Source organism: Takifugu flavidus, chromosome 22, assembly GCF_003711565.1.
Source record: "Takifugu flavidus isolate HTHZ2018 chromosome 22, ASM371156v2, whole genome shotgun sequence".
Lineage (NCBI taxonomy): Eukaryota > Metazoa > Chordata > Actinopteri > Tetraodontiformes > Tetraodontidae > Takifugu > Takifugu flavidus.
The window spans coordinates 5,935,014-5,952,585 of record NC_079541.1 but is presented as its reverse complement, the minus strand read 5'-3'; the positions used below and the strand labels follow the sequence as shown (position 1 = coordinate 5,952,585).

Sequence of the window (17,572 nt, the reverse complement as noted above, 5' to 3'; positions counted from 1 at the left end):
TTGATTCGCAAAAGTGGCAGAGAACTTAAGGTAAGGAGGTGTCTCTCAACGAAATAGATGCGTCAAAAAACTGTCTTAAAATACATGGTGGATTAAAACGATGATTCTGAGCTGGTGGGTCACCAGAAACAAGCTATGTTTGTGAAAACCGACCGGACGACTGTCGTGAGGGACAACAGGTGGACACGGAAGTTGTAAAGAAGACAATCACGACACAACTGAACAAACTGGTGGAGCAATTTGATGACTGTCTGCCGGAGAAACGGAGGGATGAGCGACCGGAGAGTCAAGGAATTTAGAATAATCGCTGAAGGCCTCATGTTGCCAGGCAACGAAGACAAGTGACGGAGCTGTCATGTGACCGCACGCGGAGGGGAAACGCTGATTGATGGCGAAATTCCCGCTCTCGCCACATGGTGTGCTAGTGTTCGATATGATGTGGATTTCCTGCTTTAAAGTGCTGCTTTCATGCTATAAAAACAACTATAAATACTTGTTTTCCCCCTAAACTCCTGATCACACCCGCATTTGTCATTGCTACACGGGATTCTCCTACCACAACTACGACAGTGGGTACTTTTTAAGTGATCCCTTTAGATTACAACAAAGTCTGTCCACACTGTCCCTCCTGGAAAGACCGCATCATATTATACATCTGCATCATATTATACATCTAATGTACATTTTGGCACTGAACATGCTGGCTAAAGGGGATGGATTTCCAGGTTTGGTCCTGGCCAATCGATCATCCGGGTTGTCTTCTTCTGTGGGTGTTTTGGCAAGTTCAATGTCAACCGGCATGTGACATTCATCAGGTGGAAGAGATCTTTAGCTTCCCTAAGGAGGTGTCTTATTTAAAAACAGTTAAAGTGTTGTATTTTTAATTTGAATGTAAATTAGCCAGTGTTGCAGGTGCGTCTTATTTAAACAGCATAAAAATAAAAAAAACATGAATTAAATGTCTTTTTCTGTGCAGGAACCAGGTTTGCTGCAGCTGGGACAAGCAACACCCGGAAGAGTTTGTTTCCTGTACAAGTGCAATGAAAGGACAGCAGAATGCTGGTGTGTTGGGTCCAGCTGTGCGAGACCGCTGTGCTCGTCTTGCCTTCATTTCAGTCCTCGTCTCACCTCACCAGACCTGCCGCAAGGCGGCGCCAAAGTCCCGCAGTTCCTAAAGGGCCGGCGTGACAAACGCTCTCGCAGAGAACCAGTTGCTAGGAGACATCGCCTCCCATCCCCATGAAGATGTCTTTTAGCCACCTTGGACGTGCGGTACGTGCACATCACACCACACCGTGCTCACGCCAAATATCACCTTGGACCACATCTGCTGCAGCTTCAGCGCCACAACAGATGACGGACGCGGGTTCGAATCCCAACTTCGCTAAAGTCCTCCGTCTGTCCGGAGACGCTGTCCTGATGTGATGCTGCAGCTTTCTGCTGTCACCTTTTAAACCGAGACTCCTGAGTCCTGCAGGTGTGCGTTGGGGGCAGTGGTGGGGGGGTGTCGGCCCACCTGCGTGTGCACCCCCCCCCAGAAGAGATGAGAGCACCACTTTTCTGCAGCGGACGCTGCTTCCCTGTAGCCACGGCTTCATTCATTAGCTGCAGCTGTTTGTCAGCTAGGCCCCCGTACCCCACTGTACAGGTTGCCTGGCAACTGCGACCCTGCTCAGCCAATGGGGCTGGGATGCAACAGGAGGTTCTCTCCTTGACACATAAAAGCCAGAGTACTTGTCAGACTCAATTTTTTTTTCTCAGTGCTTGAAGGACAGAGCAGAGTCAAGAGGGGCTCTTTGTTGGAGGGGTCGCTGTGATTAAAGAGTGTAACGGCACGAAGGGGGCCTGTCTGCCGCCCCATAATGCACCTGTAGGGACAAGGATGGAGGCCGCCATTACTGGCAGCCGCTCACGGCCCAGGCCCAGATGCAGGGAGCCGGGTCACTGCTGTGGGGACCCGGCTCATCTCCCACCCAGCCCCGTCCTCCTCCGCCGTGGACGCTGCACGGTGGTCCCGGTGGACCACGGAGCCATGTCCGTCACCTCATTTTGTGCAAAAGTTGCCCTAAAAAAAAGACACATCAGTGTTTTCTTGAGTCCGTGAATTCAGGTGTAACCTAACTGTCCCCGTGGACCCTGGTGGGACCAGTGGGAGAGCGCTGCATCACTGCGTCCCACGTTGTCCCGCGCAAACATTTAATCCAGTTCTCTTCGCCAAAATGGCCCCTGAGACGTCTGGCTCCCACCTTCATCTGGTGACCATTGTAATGAGGATGTTCTGAGCAGCATCAGGCGCAGCTGCAGCTCCGGAGCGCAGGAAGCTGCAACTTTAAGACTCCCCTCTCCTCCCCTGCGTCATCTCCCACAATGGTCTTTTCCAGCTTCGCTCATCACCGCACAATTTGCAGCGTGCCATCATTTCTCCGCCGCCGTGCGTGCGCGCGTATGCGTGAGTGTATGTGTGTGGTGGTGGTGGGGGTGTGTGTGCATGCGTGCGTGTGCGGCGTCCCGGAAATCAAATGTCATTTCCCCACGCGGCTAATTCGGCTGCTCTGTCGTCGTTCCCGGACCATGTCAGCGGCGGCGGCCGGCCGCACCTTCGCCGACGGAGCCCGCGCGCCGCGCACTGACGCGGCTTTGTAGGAGCGCGGACACCGCAGTTGCCATTGATCCGCGGCCGAGGAGCGGCGCCAGGAACGGTGAGTACGCACGCTGTTGCCGCCGGGGTTGCGGTGACCTACATGGCCCCGAACCTCCACCGGGCTCAAGGTGATCCTTCTCCTCCGCGCCTCCAGGTCCGGACCCACTCGCGCCCGCGTCCTTCCCCGCCGCGGACGCGCACCTTTCCTTTGCAACATCGCGCGTGCGGCTGACATTGCGAGTCTCTGCAGAAAATGGGGGGGAAAGGGGGGTATTTTTAAATTTTTTTAAGGCTCCAGCTGGTGGAGAATCGGTGGGGGGGGGGCGGGGGTGCAGACTGGTATGATGTAATGCACTTGAGACAATAGCCGAGGGTTCTCCCCAATTATCATTTCAGAGGATGAGGAGAAGAATCATCTCTTTTTTTTCTCTCTCATTTAAAAAAAAAAAAATCGCGTGAACACCAGAAGTGCGTGAGTGTGCGTTTAGGAAGAGGAGCTGTCATAGGAGGACCAGCTGCCCCTCCTCTCAACAATATCATTACTGGCAATTACAGCGCTGGGGAGGGAGAGGGCACGAGCACATCCATGCACTTCCTGCTGCAAGTGAATGAACGTGAGGAGAAGGCAGGAAATGGCACTATACAGCGCACGTGCACACGCCGAGCCAGAAAATATGTCCGTGCTGCTCCCATGTTCCAGTGAAATTTGGAATAACTGATTTCGCCTGACGGATATTAGTTTTGCCACAAAGCGCCCTTTATTTAACATGCTTGTTTACACAAGGCAGTTTTAGCGATACAATCTGATTACCTGGAACCTTTTCTAATCTCCTAATCCGATGTCCTGCATCAAGCTTTAAACTTGCAGGAAATGCGTGTTTTTTTTAAAAGGCGATGGCGAGGATGCTACAGCTAAACTTCGTCCAGCCTCTCAATCAGATTACACTGTAGTCTGATTACGAGGAAGGCGCTAATCCAAAGTGTGCAGAGATTTTAAAATCTAACGTGCTAGCATGTCCAGGGGAAGGCTAACCACGACGCCACAGGCTCGACGGAGGGAGTGAGGGAGGGTGCGACCATCTCGCGTGCACGCTCGGACCACGCCGGTCTACCTGCCGCTGGCGCGACGGCCACGTTCCTGTTTCCGTAATGACGGTTTGAGGACACACGTTTGACTCTGGACCTTGAGTCGGTGTTGCTCCTACCTTCATCTGCGCTCTTATTCAATCTCAATCGATGACTGGCTCCCGCGACCTTGCTGCAGGGCATTTTGGGCAATGTTAAAGGTTGCACAGCCTCCTTTCATGTTTTCCTGTTGGTGCAGACTTACTCCCAGTTGGGAATAAGTCCCACCGGTCTCACGCGCGCAAACGTAAGAGTCGCGCACAGACGCACACGTTTCTCACCTCGCTAATGGCAGCAGGCGGGGTGTAACTCGACACCCGTGCCTTCCCACTCATCCCCTCGCTGGTTTATTCACAGAATCGTGAATGCACCAAAGGAAAAAGTCACATGAGTCAGATTTTGTCCAATACTGAGCTACTAGCGTAGCTAGCCAAAGACAAAAAATAACGCTTGCTCGCTCCGTCATCTGGACGCAGCGTCTTTACTTTGCTTGCAAGATTGCTTGTTTTCGCTATTGTCATCAGTCATAAGCAGGAAAATCCACACTGAGCCCCTTTTTTCCGCGTGGAGCCGGCTCGATTTTAGCCGCCCGTCGTGTTTTTGCTGTCAAACGTCGCACCAAGTCGTCCCTAGCGTGCTGTGGATGGTGCATTGCACCAAAACGTTTGACATCTTCATCAGACACTGAGGTTAGTTCTCATTTGTTCAGGCTGAAGCAGTCGCAGTGTGCGGCTCCCTTCCTCATCCTGACCACAGGCCCGGGGGTCGTCCCCAGGTTGGAAATGTTAGCTTCGAATGTTAGCGTCCAGAAGACACGGAACGACATTAGCGTCCTCTTCTCCAGTATTCACCGTCCTTGCAGCGGTTTGTCCTCTGGGTCCTGAGGGGAAACTGTGGGTCTCAATCCAGTGCTGCTAAAAGCTCCAAGGACCTTTTGCAGAGGGACAATTCCTCCCTCCTTCAGCTGTTTCCTCATGAGCGTAGAGAAGGAACTGAGGCTGTAGGAGAAGCCGGATCATCTGGGGCCACCTGGGTGCTGCAGGTCACCGCTCTCCCTGCTGTAGCAGAGACGAGTTCATCGCTCGCCTTTGTTCGTCCACGTGGCAGCGATGAGCCATTTCAGTGTTGTTGGGTTTTTTTTGGCAGATGTCTCCCCGGTGCAGGCGGCCATATGAGTGGGATTCCTCGGCATTATGCTCGTTTCGCGCAATCTGGTTCGTTCCATTCACAAAAGCCTTGCATCACCACCTGTCAGTCTGGCGCTGATGCCAGAGCGGCGCGCAACAGTCTACCCGTTCTGCTTTGTGCTCGGCCACACGCCAACATCCCAGGCGTGATTTAAACGTAGAATTTCCCATGAATCAGCGCACGCACGTGTTGCTAATCAATGCTAATGCTCTTGGCTTGCTAAACCGTTTGGTTTAGTTTTGGTTTTGGTTTCAAAGAAGTCTTTGAAATCTCAAGATGGAGAACGTGGCCCCCATATTTCAACCATCTATTCACTCACATGCGTATCTTTAATGTCAAAGAGCGTAGGTAGGTAGACATGCATGAGGCATAGCGTTTTTGTTTAGGCTAAAAGTACTAGCTTACTCATTAAGAAAACCCCTCTTAGCTGATAATTTTCTTCAACTTTTTATGGGTTCCATCCATCTAAAGCTAATGTTAGCCAGTTGGCTTCAATGTAGGTTCATTAGCTACTTTGAACCTTCCACACTTCTGTGTAGTTTTATTGACTGTTACAGGCATCTTTGTCGATTAAAGAGCTTCATTTTTGGTTCTCTACCACGTCTACAGGGCGCCAAATACGGCGCCTCACATGGGCAGGCTTTGTTTGGCGCCCCACTCCTTATCTGCTCTGAAATGTGCTCCCATGAATGAGATTAATTCCAAAAATTAGCAGATGCCAGCTGAATCTTTCACTTCCCTCTGAATAATTCTTTGATTGGCGTAGAAGAGCAGAACGACCCAGTCTGTCGGCCCGCGTCCTCCTGCATCATGTAGCGATTTCAGTCACAACGTTTGATTCGCGTTTAACCGGCTGTGCTAACATCAGCCATTAACCGTGCATTGATGCTAATGGCCCCCTAACACAGCGGGGGAACCATAAAGCAAACAAAGTGGTTCCGTCTCAGCCCTGTGCGTGAATAATCCAGGTCAGTCGGTTGTTCGGATGGTGCGGAAGTGGTGTCGTCACAGCTAGCGAGCACAACATCTGCATCCCCAGCTGGCAAACGGCGCTCCGGCTCACACGTGGTCCACGCGGCCCGGCTGTGGTTCCCTGTGGGAGGATGGCGGTGACTCCTCAAGGATGTTCAGACCCGGTTCCATCTGTCCAGCCTGATCCGGTCCCCGGTGGGTGGCTCTGAGGACGCGGGCGCCGTTATTTGACCGGGACGGACGAGCCCGGCGCGCTTTGGCGTCGGTGTTCGGGAAGTCTATATCTCAGGGCGCCGACGAAAGACTTCATCAGTCAGTCCACTTTCGCGCCGCATGTATCGATTTTTCACAGACGCTGAAGATGATTTAGGGGGCAATCGTGGCGAGGCGAAGGAACGGGACAGGAAGCTGCTGTCAGGTGCCGCCAAGCAGAAATAAAACACGCTCAATACGCTTGTTCTTCCCTGTTGATCCGGTGGAGGAGAGAAAACACTCAGGGAACCGAGTTGTCCGCCGGGTTATGGAAATCCTCCTGACCCGGGTCAGCAACCACTCAAGCTCGCCTTTAAATGATAATAACCTGATAATAACCTGATAATAACCTGATAATAACCTGATAATAACCTGTTAACAACCAAGAGAACCGAAGCTTTTCAAAGGAGTGTTTGTGCCTCAAACACAAGCCGGAACGACTCCTGAAGCGTTCCGATGTTCTGAGAGGAACCTGCGCTGGCTCGTTAGACCTGGGGCGGAGGCTCCGGCCTCCCGGGACGTCCTCACAGTTCTGAGCTGCTGAGGTGACGGTGAGCCGGGTTCCCTCGTACGGGACACCGACGTGGTCGTTTGTGACTCCTGTTTTAGCGCCCAACGTCGGTATCGTTCGTAGCTCATGTTGGAAAACCTGGACTGGACTTTTGCATGTGTTTAGGGATTTGGGTTTTGGTTCTGGGTTTTGTCCGCCAGTAACTCTGGAACGCTTCTGCTCGGCAGGGCCAAGATGATGTGCGAGGTGATGCCCACCATCAGCGAGGACACGGCGCTGAGCCAGCGCGGCTCCCAGAGCAGCGCCTCGGACCCGGACTCCCATTTCGAGCAGCTGATGGTCAACATGCTGGACGAGAGGGACCGTCTGCTGGACACGCTGAGGGAGACGCAGGAGAGCCTGAGCCTGGCCCAGCAGCACCTGCAAGACGTCATCTACGACCGCGACTCCCTGCAGCGGCAGCTCAGCTCCGCCCTGCCGCAGGTAAGACGCGTTTTCGTTGGTTGGAAGCTCCGTCCACGTCCCGGGTCTGAGGAGACCAACGGCCTTGTGAAAGTGGGCCCTTTCCTCATCCTGGATTTAAGCTACTTAACATTTCAGGGTCTTTTTGTTGTAATTTACGTTTGATAACGTGCCAGGATCGGGACCGCAGGCGGCTGCTTTAGCGCCCCAAATGGGATTAAGCTCCTGCGGTTGAAACTGTAAAATCTGATGGTTCCTGTAGCGTTCCTTCCTCCAGTAGAGACGATGGATTAGCGCTCTCCTCAACTATGTCAGTAATTCCAGTCACACGCTTCTCTCTGATTCCAGAAGACTCTGGAGGTTTGTTGGAAACAGTCTGGCCAGGAGAGCGTCTCGTTTAGGCTCAGATTTAGGCTGGAACTCGGGTACTTCCTGCACCTGCCGATAATTATCCGTCACTCCAGCCATCGGGATACTCCAGGGAACGTCGGGCACATCACAATCGACTTCATTCATTAAGCTAACGGCATCTTTATAGGCCTATAGCGCTCTCAGAATGGCAGGTTTTGCTAGTGCGGTTAGCTAAATGTGGCAGGAAGTCACGCCCACTTTTTAGGACAGTCCAGGACGAGCGTCCATGCAGATGCAATAGTTGCATCGATTCGGGGGCCGGCGGAGCGTAATGATGCTCGGATAATCCTGCAGTGGGATCATAACGGAGGACAAAAGACCCCTCGCAGCTCTGTCTGCGTGTGTGACCGAGCTGGTGAAGACGCCTCTTTTTTAGCGAACTGGCTTCATTTCGGCTTCCTGACAAATGTCGCTCCTTTTCCAAAGTCACGTGATTTTCCGCGGTGTTGCCGTTTGGTTCGCGCCCCCCTCTCGTCCTCTCTGACCATGAGGTCAGGACACCGCTGATCTCGTCTGACTGATCCGAGTGACAGTCGCCATCGCTGCTCTGAGCAACACCAACATCTCGCTGCTGTCCCACACAGGTGAAAGAGAGAAGTCAGAAAGGGACAATAAAGTTTGGATTGAACCTGTTTCCACGGCGCTACCACCTGAGCATGGTGGCTCTCGTGGGGGAGGGTGTGGTTTAGTAGCTTTTCGTGCTGGGTTTTGTGAATCAAACATGTTCTTTAAACGCGTTGCGCCGTCTCCCGGGACGACGATCTGAGCGTTTTCTCCTCCCACCTCGACAGTAATCGGATACCCGCCAAGCGATGCTCCTACGACTGCATCAGATTACGGCGCGAGGCAGCGGATCGATCTGCGGCCTGTTCGTTCGTGACCGAACCACCGGAATGACCCGGAGACGTTCGCGTCTTCTGGACGGATTTTGGTCGTCAGCGTTCGCTTCAATAGCGTCATCAGCCGTCACCTCTGTTGCTTCATCAAAGGGGACGAGGCTGCTCATCGGAGGATCCAGTCACTGTTGCAGCATCCCCCCCCCCCCCCCCCCCGTCACTCTTAAATCGCTACAGGAGTGTGTGGAGTCATGGAAGATACCACTCTGAGGAGCTGGGGGGGAGTGGAACAGTGGCAACAGTCTAGGCGTGGAGGAGGGGAGATGGCGGAGCCCCTAATGGGGGGCGAGGATGCAGCATCACAGACGACTTAAACTCATTGGTGCTCCCCCCCACCCTCGGTGTCTCTCTGTTGCTTGTACACCAGGGCCTGGGGCCTCCAGCAGTCAGCCAGTCAGCTGGTCGTCTCCGCCAGAGCAGCACATGATTTTCTATGATTACGGTTATTGTTTGTGCCCCAGTTCACGCCGCCTGCAGGCTGGATGTGAGGAGGAGGTGAGGAGGCCCCCGCCAAGAAGACAGAGCCCTTCCTGGACCGATAAGAGAGGAACTCTGTGATCTGTGTACTCGAACGCACACATTTGCTTTTCTTGTGTGCGTGCAGACACACTCGGTGTCACGAGAAGAGGTAGAGCCCCAGCTGCATGTGAGGCAGAGGTGAGGATCAGCAGAGAGGTGGAGAGTAACATCAAACCTTGAGCCAGCAACAGTTCCCCTCAAATTAGCTAATCTGAATGCTAGCAGTCACGCCAAGAGTATCGATCCGAGAAACCAGCCCCGTCCACCTGATTTTCTGCTCAGTTTACCCCTAAAGCCACGTTTTCTGCTCCCTTCCTTTCATTTTCTCCTCCCTTTAATCTTCCCCATATCAAGAGTAGCAGCGCAGGGCACTTTGATCAATACCCTTGAAGGTTCGGGGTTTGATTATGGGGTGGAGTTCTGTCCGTCTCTTGGCTGTATTGGTGGAAATGGGGCAGAGGTTGTGAGCAGATACAGCGAAGTGGCCAGACGGCTCTCCTGCTGATGTAATTAGCCATGCGATCACCACCATCGGATGGTTCCCGGCCCACAGCGCGTCGTAGCGCCTCGACGCTGCCGCAACATCCATCACATTTTCCCCTTTTGTGTGCTGCAGGAGGCAGGTGGTCACTCTCTGGTTGCTAGAAACCCCAAATGAAACCCTGAGATCAACTGAAACAGGAAAACTTCCAGAGGATTCGATCCATCGCTAACGCTGCTCATGGTTGCAGGTCTTTGAATGTGCGAGCAGCTAATCTGTAAGATCCCAGGACTGTAGTCCATGAAGAGCATCCCGATGTCCCCATCCCCTTTATCGCGTTGGCCAGGGTGATCAAATTGGTTCGTTATCCATTAAAAGTAAAGAAAAAGGCTGCTCCTATAGCCTCATATAGACCCACTTGAGCTACAATGGGAGCTACATCTGTTTTTGTTAGCGCTCGCTCGGAGAGTGGATTCTGACTGTGCTGCTTGCTAGCCGAATGAATGTCGCCTCCTTCCAATCTAAAATTTGCACAAAGAAGCAGACCACAGTCCACTAAAGCATGAATGTGGAAGCCCGTCTGCGTAGGAACGCGCTCAGGTTGCCGCCAAGGCTACGAGCCCTTTAGCTTCTGAGGTTTTCAGTGTATTTAAGCAGTGGCAGAGCTCTTCTGTCTCAAGCGAGGGCTTCATTTTTATTCAGCAGATGTCCTCAAAAACTCCTGAAGATGAATCACAGCGTGTAGGAAGGCCCCCGCGACACTTTGGTGTCACCTCCTGCAGTGGGCGAAAGTGCACGTGCGTAAGACGATGCGGAGGCAGAACTTGCGTGACTCACACCTGGGAGCAAAAAGAAAAGTAAAGAGATGCTCCTTCATGGGAACCTGGATGGGGTCTGGGATCCTCGCCAGCCTGTGTATCTGTGAGCGTGCAGCTGGGGCGCTTTAATGGATACCTTTTAGCTTCTGGACGCGCCACAAATAGAGCGTGATGTCATTGCTTCCTGGCGCCGGCGGAGAATCTGTTTCAAGGACCCTCGATGGAGAGAGACAGAAGGAAACGGCCATGATGGCGGGTCTCAGCCCCCCCCGTCCCTTTAGAGCATCTTTAAAGGTTCCGCTGTGCTGTTGCTACTTTACAAACATCACCGGGCTGATAGTTGTTGCTCCGACTGGGTCCAGTCAGCAGACGTCCGGCCACTCACATGAACCCCAGATCAATGCGGCTCTTTATAGCGCGGACGTAGGTGTATATTTAACCGAGGTCGACGCCACGGCGGCAAAATGTTGGGTTTTGAAGACGCGCTCGCCCCCCTCCAGGGCCGCTGTCTTCCTGACATGGCACACTGGTCGCCGGAGAATAGGACACGGAGGGAAAGCTAGGCAGGGGGTTAGCGGTCGGGGGCCGACGTTTGACATCGCTACGCGGTGGGATGCTAATTACACGTCCAGTAAAGGCTCCTCAGCCGGATTGAGGATGGAGGAAATCACTAGAAACGCTTTAAATATTCCAGCGCTCTTGGCCGTGCGTGAGCAGAACAAAGCCACGTGTCTTTTTGATTTTTGTTAATGGGCTTCGGGTGGCGGCCTCTCCAAAATCGAGCAGGTCAGGAGCAGCGTTTTGCACCAAATTACAGAGGCGGCAGAGAGATCAGTGTTGCGACTGACAGCAGCCTGAAAACAGATACCCAGCAGAGCCGCGAGGCGTGCGCACGTTTGAAGAGCTGTTTGTTTTGTCTGCTGTCTGATTTGTCACAGCTGAATGAGAAATAAAGCAGGAACAGTCGGGCGTAAAAAGAGTGTTTTCATGCCTAAATATGCTAAGTCATCGTTCCTCGGCTCTCAACAAGTTATTTCTTAGTCTCATCGTTAGCACACCAAAGCTAGCCAACAGAATACTTTAGCGGAGGACCCTAGGGACAAGAGGAGAAGCGGTGTCTGCTAGCTAGGCTAATGCTCCTCTTCTGCTTGGTTCCACGTATGTTGAGCCAATCAGTGCCAAGTAAATCACAGTCCCCACCTGGGAGTTTTTCAGGACCCCTCTAAGAAGCCTTCCTACCCACGGACTCAATTAGGCCCCCTGAAAGTGACCCTTCCTTATTAAATAACCCCAAAGTTCCTGCAGTGGAGACGCACCTGTTGACATCAGGATCATTTCCTGGTAAAGATTTGAAAACCCGGAGCCTCTGATGTTCACGAGGACCTGTGGTGGTCTGGACGTTCCGACCACCGCTGATGGTTCGTTCACTGTTAGCATTGTTATTAAGCTGTAAGCTGCAGGTTGCAGTGGTTAATTAGTGTTATTAGCACTTGGAGCCTTCGAGTGTGCGCCGATAATCACAGCCTGCTTTCCTTTAAGGATGGGGTCGTGCCCCCCACCGCTCGCTCAGCTGCTTGTTTTAGTCCTGGTGGCGGGAGCACTCGTGTGATGCCCCACCTGCTAGCACGCCACAGCAGCGACCACGTCCTCTCCAGAGCTGCTGTGAACAGGAAGCCCAGAGGTGTTGTTCGCTGACTGTGGCAGAGAGCTGAGCAACACCTGGTTCTGTCTGAGGCAAATTAAAAACATTTCAGTGGAAGCGCTAACAAGCTTTAGCCAGGGGGAAAATACAGCTTGAGCAAATCGCGAACGTTCACCAGATAAATGAAGATTTACAAGAACGTAATGAAAGGAGAGCGAAGGCGTCTTAATTGGAGCTGCATTAGTGATGGTTCTCGCTTTAGCCGCCGTCCCGTGACAGCGTTAGCGTTAGCCGCGGCGCAATCAGAGGCAGGAAGATTAAACCCACGCAGGCAGACGTTCACACCAAAAATGGATGTTGTGTGGTTAATAATACCTACAAAAATTATCTCTAGCCTTCACGTTTTGGGACATTTTGAAAATACATTGTCAGAAATTCCAAAATAATTGCACACTGTTCATATTATGTGTGCAGCTTAGCATTCTGAGCGTGTTCTTTGCTCATTAGGGTGAGATATTGACATAAATATTGATGCGGGTCCCCCTCCATGAGTGTGCTAGAATGCTAATTTTAAAGTATATTACATCTGCACTGAAAATCCTTGCGGATGCTGTTACTAAGCAACCGCCGCTTGCCCTCTGAGGACACTATTCACTTCGTGCACTCTCCGTAAAGCAAAATGTTTCCGTTGTTTCCAACAAAGGAGCGTTTGACTGGAAGCTGCGCTCTGACGGTAAAGCTGCGGCGCGATAGCATGTGAGCATCACAGGTCTCGAGCTTTATGGGTACCGAGGCTGCCGCTGTCTTCCTCCAGAGCTCGGAACTGTGTGTTAGCATTCCCCTCCCCGAAATGCGAGCGGAATATTGATAGCCTCATTTCAATCTTTGACTCCAGCTAATTCGCATCTTGATTGGTCAATCTGAAGCGCTCTCCCCCGTCTCCGATCGCATTAGGCGTGTAAAATGCGCACAAATGCGCGGCCGATCACAGATTCCATGCAGTTTAGACTAGCGTGTTTGCTTCAGATTAGCATGTTGACTTGTGAGCCGACAAAACCGGCTGGATTGTGCTGAAAATGCTGGAGCTCGTAGCAAGAAGCACAAAAATCTATTGATCGATCTGTTTTTTAAAAAAAAAATTACTTTAATCCAAAATGATGAATTCACCAGTTAAACTTTATTTAACCGGTAAATCCCAGTGGAAAGATCAACTTTAGACTGGGAAAACTATCAAAAAAAGGTTTTGTGTTCAGGGTGAATGAGACGCTGTTGGTTGTCAAAAAGCCGTGCACAAGTGATTTCACAGTACGATCCATCCCATAATTCAGCGGCGCTTCATGCGTAGCCGCCGTAGCGCCTGGCGAGTGCAGCAGGCGGTTTTGGCTAACGCTGAAAGAGCTAACGAGGCAGCAGAGATTTTGAGGCTGTAGCGAGTGTCTGAAGGTGAAGCATCACCTGCCAGCCTGATCCTGTTAAGTTAATGGACTGGCAGCCGTTCAGATGTTTCAATAATTCAGCCATCACTTATGCTAAGCTAATGGACGTAAATGCCACCTTCCTGCGCTAATGGAGCCGCTGCTGCATGTGGAGGGCCCGAAACATCTTCTTACATGACAGAAGCCACTTGATGATCATCAGATATGGTGCCCCGGCTGTTACGCAACAGCTCTCAGAGTGCATTTTATTTCTTCTTCTCTTGTTTATCGTAAAGCCACCCAGAGGGGGGGAGCCGCGGCGGAAGCTTCCAGGGCGGCGCTGATGAAAGCAGGTCAGGACAAGACAGCCTTGACTGACAGCTGGAGTTTTGCTTTGTAATGTAGGTTGGAGCTAAAGACACCGGCGCAGAGATGGAGATCCATCTGGGATCAGCTCAAAGAGCTAACGGCTTAAGCTACAGCTAGCAGCAATCATCTCTCGCCGTTAGCCAAAGAGTGGCAACTTTAACTATCATTAGGTAAAAGGCCTGGGTGCTCTGTCTGGAAGTCTTTTTAGAGAAGGATTTGTGCCAGGCTGGGCGGCACGAAATGATCACAGCGATAGCGTCGTTCTTTCGTAACTCCTCTTCCCTCGAGTGGAGCGGCCCAAAATAGCTGCTTCTCAGATAAAAACCCTCTTTGATAGGCCTTCATCTCACATGGACTCAAAACTTTACAGACATTTTGGAGCTGTTTTATTTGGGTTCTGCTGAATCACGTTGGGGCTTCTTGGAAGCACCTGAACTTTTCCCAAAGCGAGCCTCTTCGGCCAAACTGGTCAGACATGCCGATCTTGATGTGTGCGTCCTGCTAACATTACTGCTCCCTATAGAAATCCCAGACCATTCCATGAGCCACACAAAGGTTTTGACCGTATACGCAGATGACGGGAGCCTTTTCACCACGTGGTGACACCACAGTGGCCACCAGCTCCACCGTAGTTTAAACGGCCAGTACAGACAAAAGGACAGTGCACAGATGGCCGGTGGGTACTAATGAGACGAGGGGAGGACAGAGGACGTCCTTGACCTTCACACAGTGACTGTGGCTGCGTGCTGAACGCCATAAGGAAGACCCCCCCCAACACTCACCACCCTGACAGCCTGTGCTGTACACAGTCTGCTAGCGCCGCGTTATAGCGTCCTTGTTGCGCTCTTGGGTTTCTGGCTCCTGCTATGAAGACAAAAGAGGCTGATCGGGCTGACGTTGTGGCGGGGGTGATCACAGTTTACGTATTCGCCACTTTAACAGGGAGGGTGACTCATCCCGCCGCTCGCATACGGCGCTGGACCATATAGGACTTAAACCGTCGAGTTTACTCCCGGTAGGACTCAGATCCCCTCTTGCATTAAGACGATGGTTTAAGCTGCGGACACATTCACGCCAACGCGCCCCAGGTCTACAGACTCCGTTTGTGTCCTCAGGCTAACGCCAAAGCACCAGAGCTGCCACTCAGGACACGGTGGGGTCGTACAGGGTCACAGCAGCGACCTTGTTGCCCGCAGGGCCGCTGGTCAAGGAGAAAGGAAAAGCCCCTCACCGTCCTCTCCGTAGCTGCTCTATATCATTTTGGAACGTGAGATCGCACCTCTGGTCGCACCTTAGCACAGAGGTTGTAGACCCCTGGCCTTCCACAAGCCATACCACGAAAAAACAGAAGGAAAATTGCATCATGGGACGGCGATGCTGTCTTTCTTTGCTCGTATTTCCAGTTTATTAACCTGGGAATGCCGGGCGGCTCAATGGACTTTTAAATAAATAAATAAAGGGAGCGACCTCTGACCTGTCGTCGCCGCCGCCGTGGCCTAAGTCCACTTCTGGATCTCATTTTAATGCGTCGTTAAACCGGAAGAGCAGCTTCGGGACGCTGCTGGTCCATCTGGACGCTAAGGTAACAGATCGTAGCCTCACGGCTGGTATTTAAATGCCAGACGTCTGCAGACGGGACGCACCTGAGCAAGGACGACCTTTCTGAGGTGGAGAGATCGGTGGTCAGTGTGGAGGAGGGGCGGCCAGCCAGGGTGAGCAGAACCCCCCCGATCCAGGGATCTGGAGCTCTTTAACTCTGTTGCTCTCACGCAAAGAAAATCTGCAGCAACTTTGATGAAATTTGACCACAAATTCCCACAGGGACCATCTAACTAAAAGCTATTTTTAGAGGCTGTACTCTCAGCTGATGCCCCCCCCCCACCACTCCCACCCCCAGCACCACAACCACCACCACACACACCCACAGCGGTGGAGATGCGCCTGCGGCCTGACAGCGTTTTGCCGCAGCTCAGCTGGATTTTCAGAAGGGAAAAAACCAGGATGGAGGTTTAAAAAAAGAATTGGGCCGACACAGCAGCGTGGAGGTTTCAACCTTTCTAGAATTTTTAACCCCTTTTTAACAAACTCGCCAATTACGAACAAACAACGAAGAGACTCAAATTGGTCAGGTGATTTTTCGGCTTCTAAATGATAATTCCGGGTTTCAAAGCTTGCTCACCAGTCGACCAACTCCAGTGCTGCAGCGCTAACAGCCTAGCTCTAAGATAGGTCCACTCATTTATGCATTGTCTGCTATTGGTGGACCAGTTCTGGACCAGTTCCACGACTCGCCACCAAAAGAGGAGCAGGACTCGTGGAGTCCAAAAGGAGACGGTTGAATGTCTCCTGCCTGAAAGGTCTCAACACTTTGACCAGAATCCACACTTTCCTTCCACTACTACAACAGCAGGAGGTGTGAAATGTCGCAGCGCTAAAGGTCATTTCCTGCTTCAGCAGTTGCCAGCGGGAAAATGGCGGCGTCTGTGCTGAGGCTGAGCGAGTGTCAGTGGTCAGAGGGCCAAGAACACGGTAGCCAAGAGGGGCCCCCGGGTTTAATTAAAGGTCCACATGTCCTGTAGTACTGGACCAGGTTATCCAGCAGGGTTAATGTCCTGGAACCTGAGGTGTTTGTACGTTTAACTAAACATCCTGAGCCTGAGTGTAGTTTTAGTGTGTTCTCACCTTAACATCTGACTGAAACCAAGTTTTTAGGATTTAGTGAATATTAACTTTTTCAGTTAGGATAGAATTGACAAGATGGTTTTACAAAGGGATCTTTCAATAATCCTCAATTTAAACTCTGCATCCTTCATCCTTATAGTTACTATATACATACATATATACAGTGTGTGTGTGTGTTTGTGTATATATGTATACACACACCAATATATATATATATATTAGTAATATATATATTACTATAATAATATGAACACAATATCTGATTGTAATCTCAGATTCAGATAATTTCTAATCCTTGTACGATTCTGCCACCTAGTGGCCAAAACAGGCAGCGCAGGTATTCAAATGAAGAACACCTACACCCCAACATTCGTCAAACAGAACTTAAAATCCGCTGACACTTAATTTGCAAATCCTCTTGGATCCCTGTGAAGTTGGTTGATTAGAAGCTGACACAATCCTGAACGTTATTACCGCGGTGGAGGAGGTTTTCAGCACAGGTGTAATACCAGTCGCGATCCAACAGGGGGCGCCATCAGACAAACCGTGAAGCTTTTATTGAGACGTTCAGACCTGAGCTCGTGTTTCTTTTTAATATCCTCTGATGCGTCCGAAGACGCCGGTAAACTAACAGCCCCATTGATCCTGTTCAGATAATTCCATCAGTGGGAGCATGAATCATCTCTACAAGGATGCTTTTTCATTTCGTGCTGGTCTTTTGTAATGTCATTATCACGAAATATTAACCTTTGGATTGTTGGCCCAAGTCCCAATTCGGGACGCGGGTCTCTGAGGCAGAACTGTAACAGGTCCCAACCAAGAAGCATTTAGCTAGGCCCGACCTAAGGACCTGTCCGATCCCTCTTCTTTTCAAAGTAAAGGACACGTTGGAGGTGCGAGTGACATTAAAATGCAGTAGTCGTTCAGGTCTTTGGGAGTTCTGTGGAGTTTTGTTCCACAAACCACAATTCTCTGCGATGAGGATTTATCACCCTCCAGTGCTGTGTTTTCTTCTTCCATCTAAGCTAACATTTCAACCATTATTCCTTATTGCACGACTTTAACCTTATTTCCTTCTGTTTTTTTTTAAAATCAGACCACTATTTAAACATTGTAAAAGCGCCATTTCCTGTCTCAAAAATGAGGTTTTCTCTGTGGGTGGAGGATAATGAGAAAGTTATGAGATTG

The 17,572-nt window shown here is 51.2% G+C and overlaps 1 protein-coding gene across 12 annotated transcripts in view; it reads left to right on the top strand.

The window, feature by feature from the left end:
* The first annotated feature begins 1,045 nt into the window (after positions 1 to 1,045).
* Positions 1,046 to 17,572, top strand: part of ppfia2 (PTPRF interacting protein alpha 2) — a 52,930-nt gene continuing 36,403 nt past the window's right edge. For 2 of the 12 annotated variants that reach the window (XM_057022210.1, XM_057022209.1), the window contains exons 1-2: positions 1,048 to 2,699; positions 6,917 to 7,172. In XM_057022210.1, the coding sequence (XP_056878190.1) occupies positions 6,924 to 7,172 (249 nt within the window). In that variant the 5' untranslated portion in view covers positions 1,048 to 2,699; positions 6,917 to 6,923. Of the gene's footprint in view, positions 2,700 to 6,916; positions 7,173 to 17,572 lie in introns of all 12 variants that reach the window. The other 10 variants (XM_057022212.1, XM_057022215.1, XM_057022213.1 and 7 more) reach the window with 7 other exon arrangements.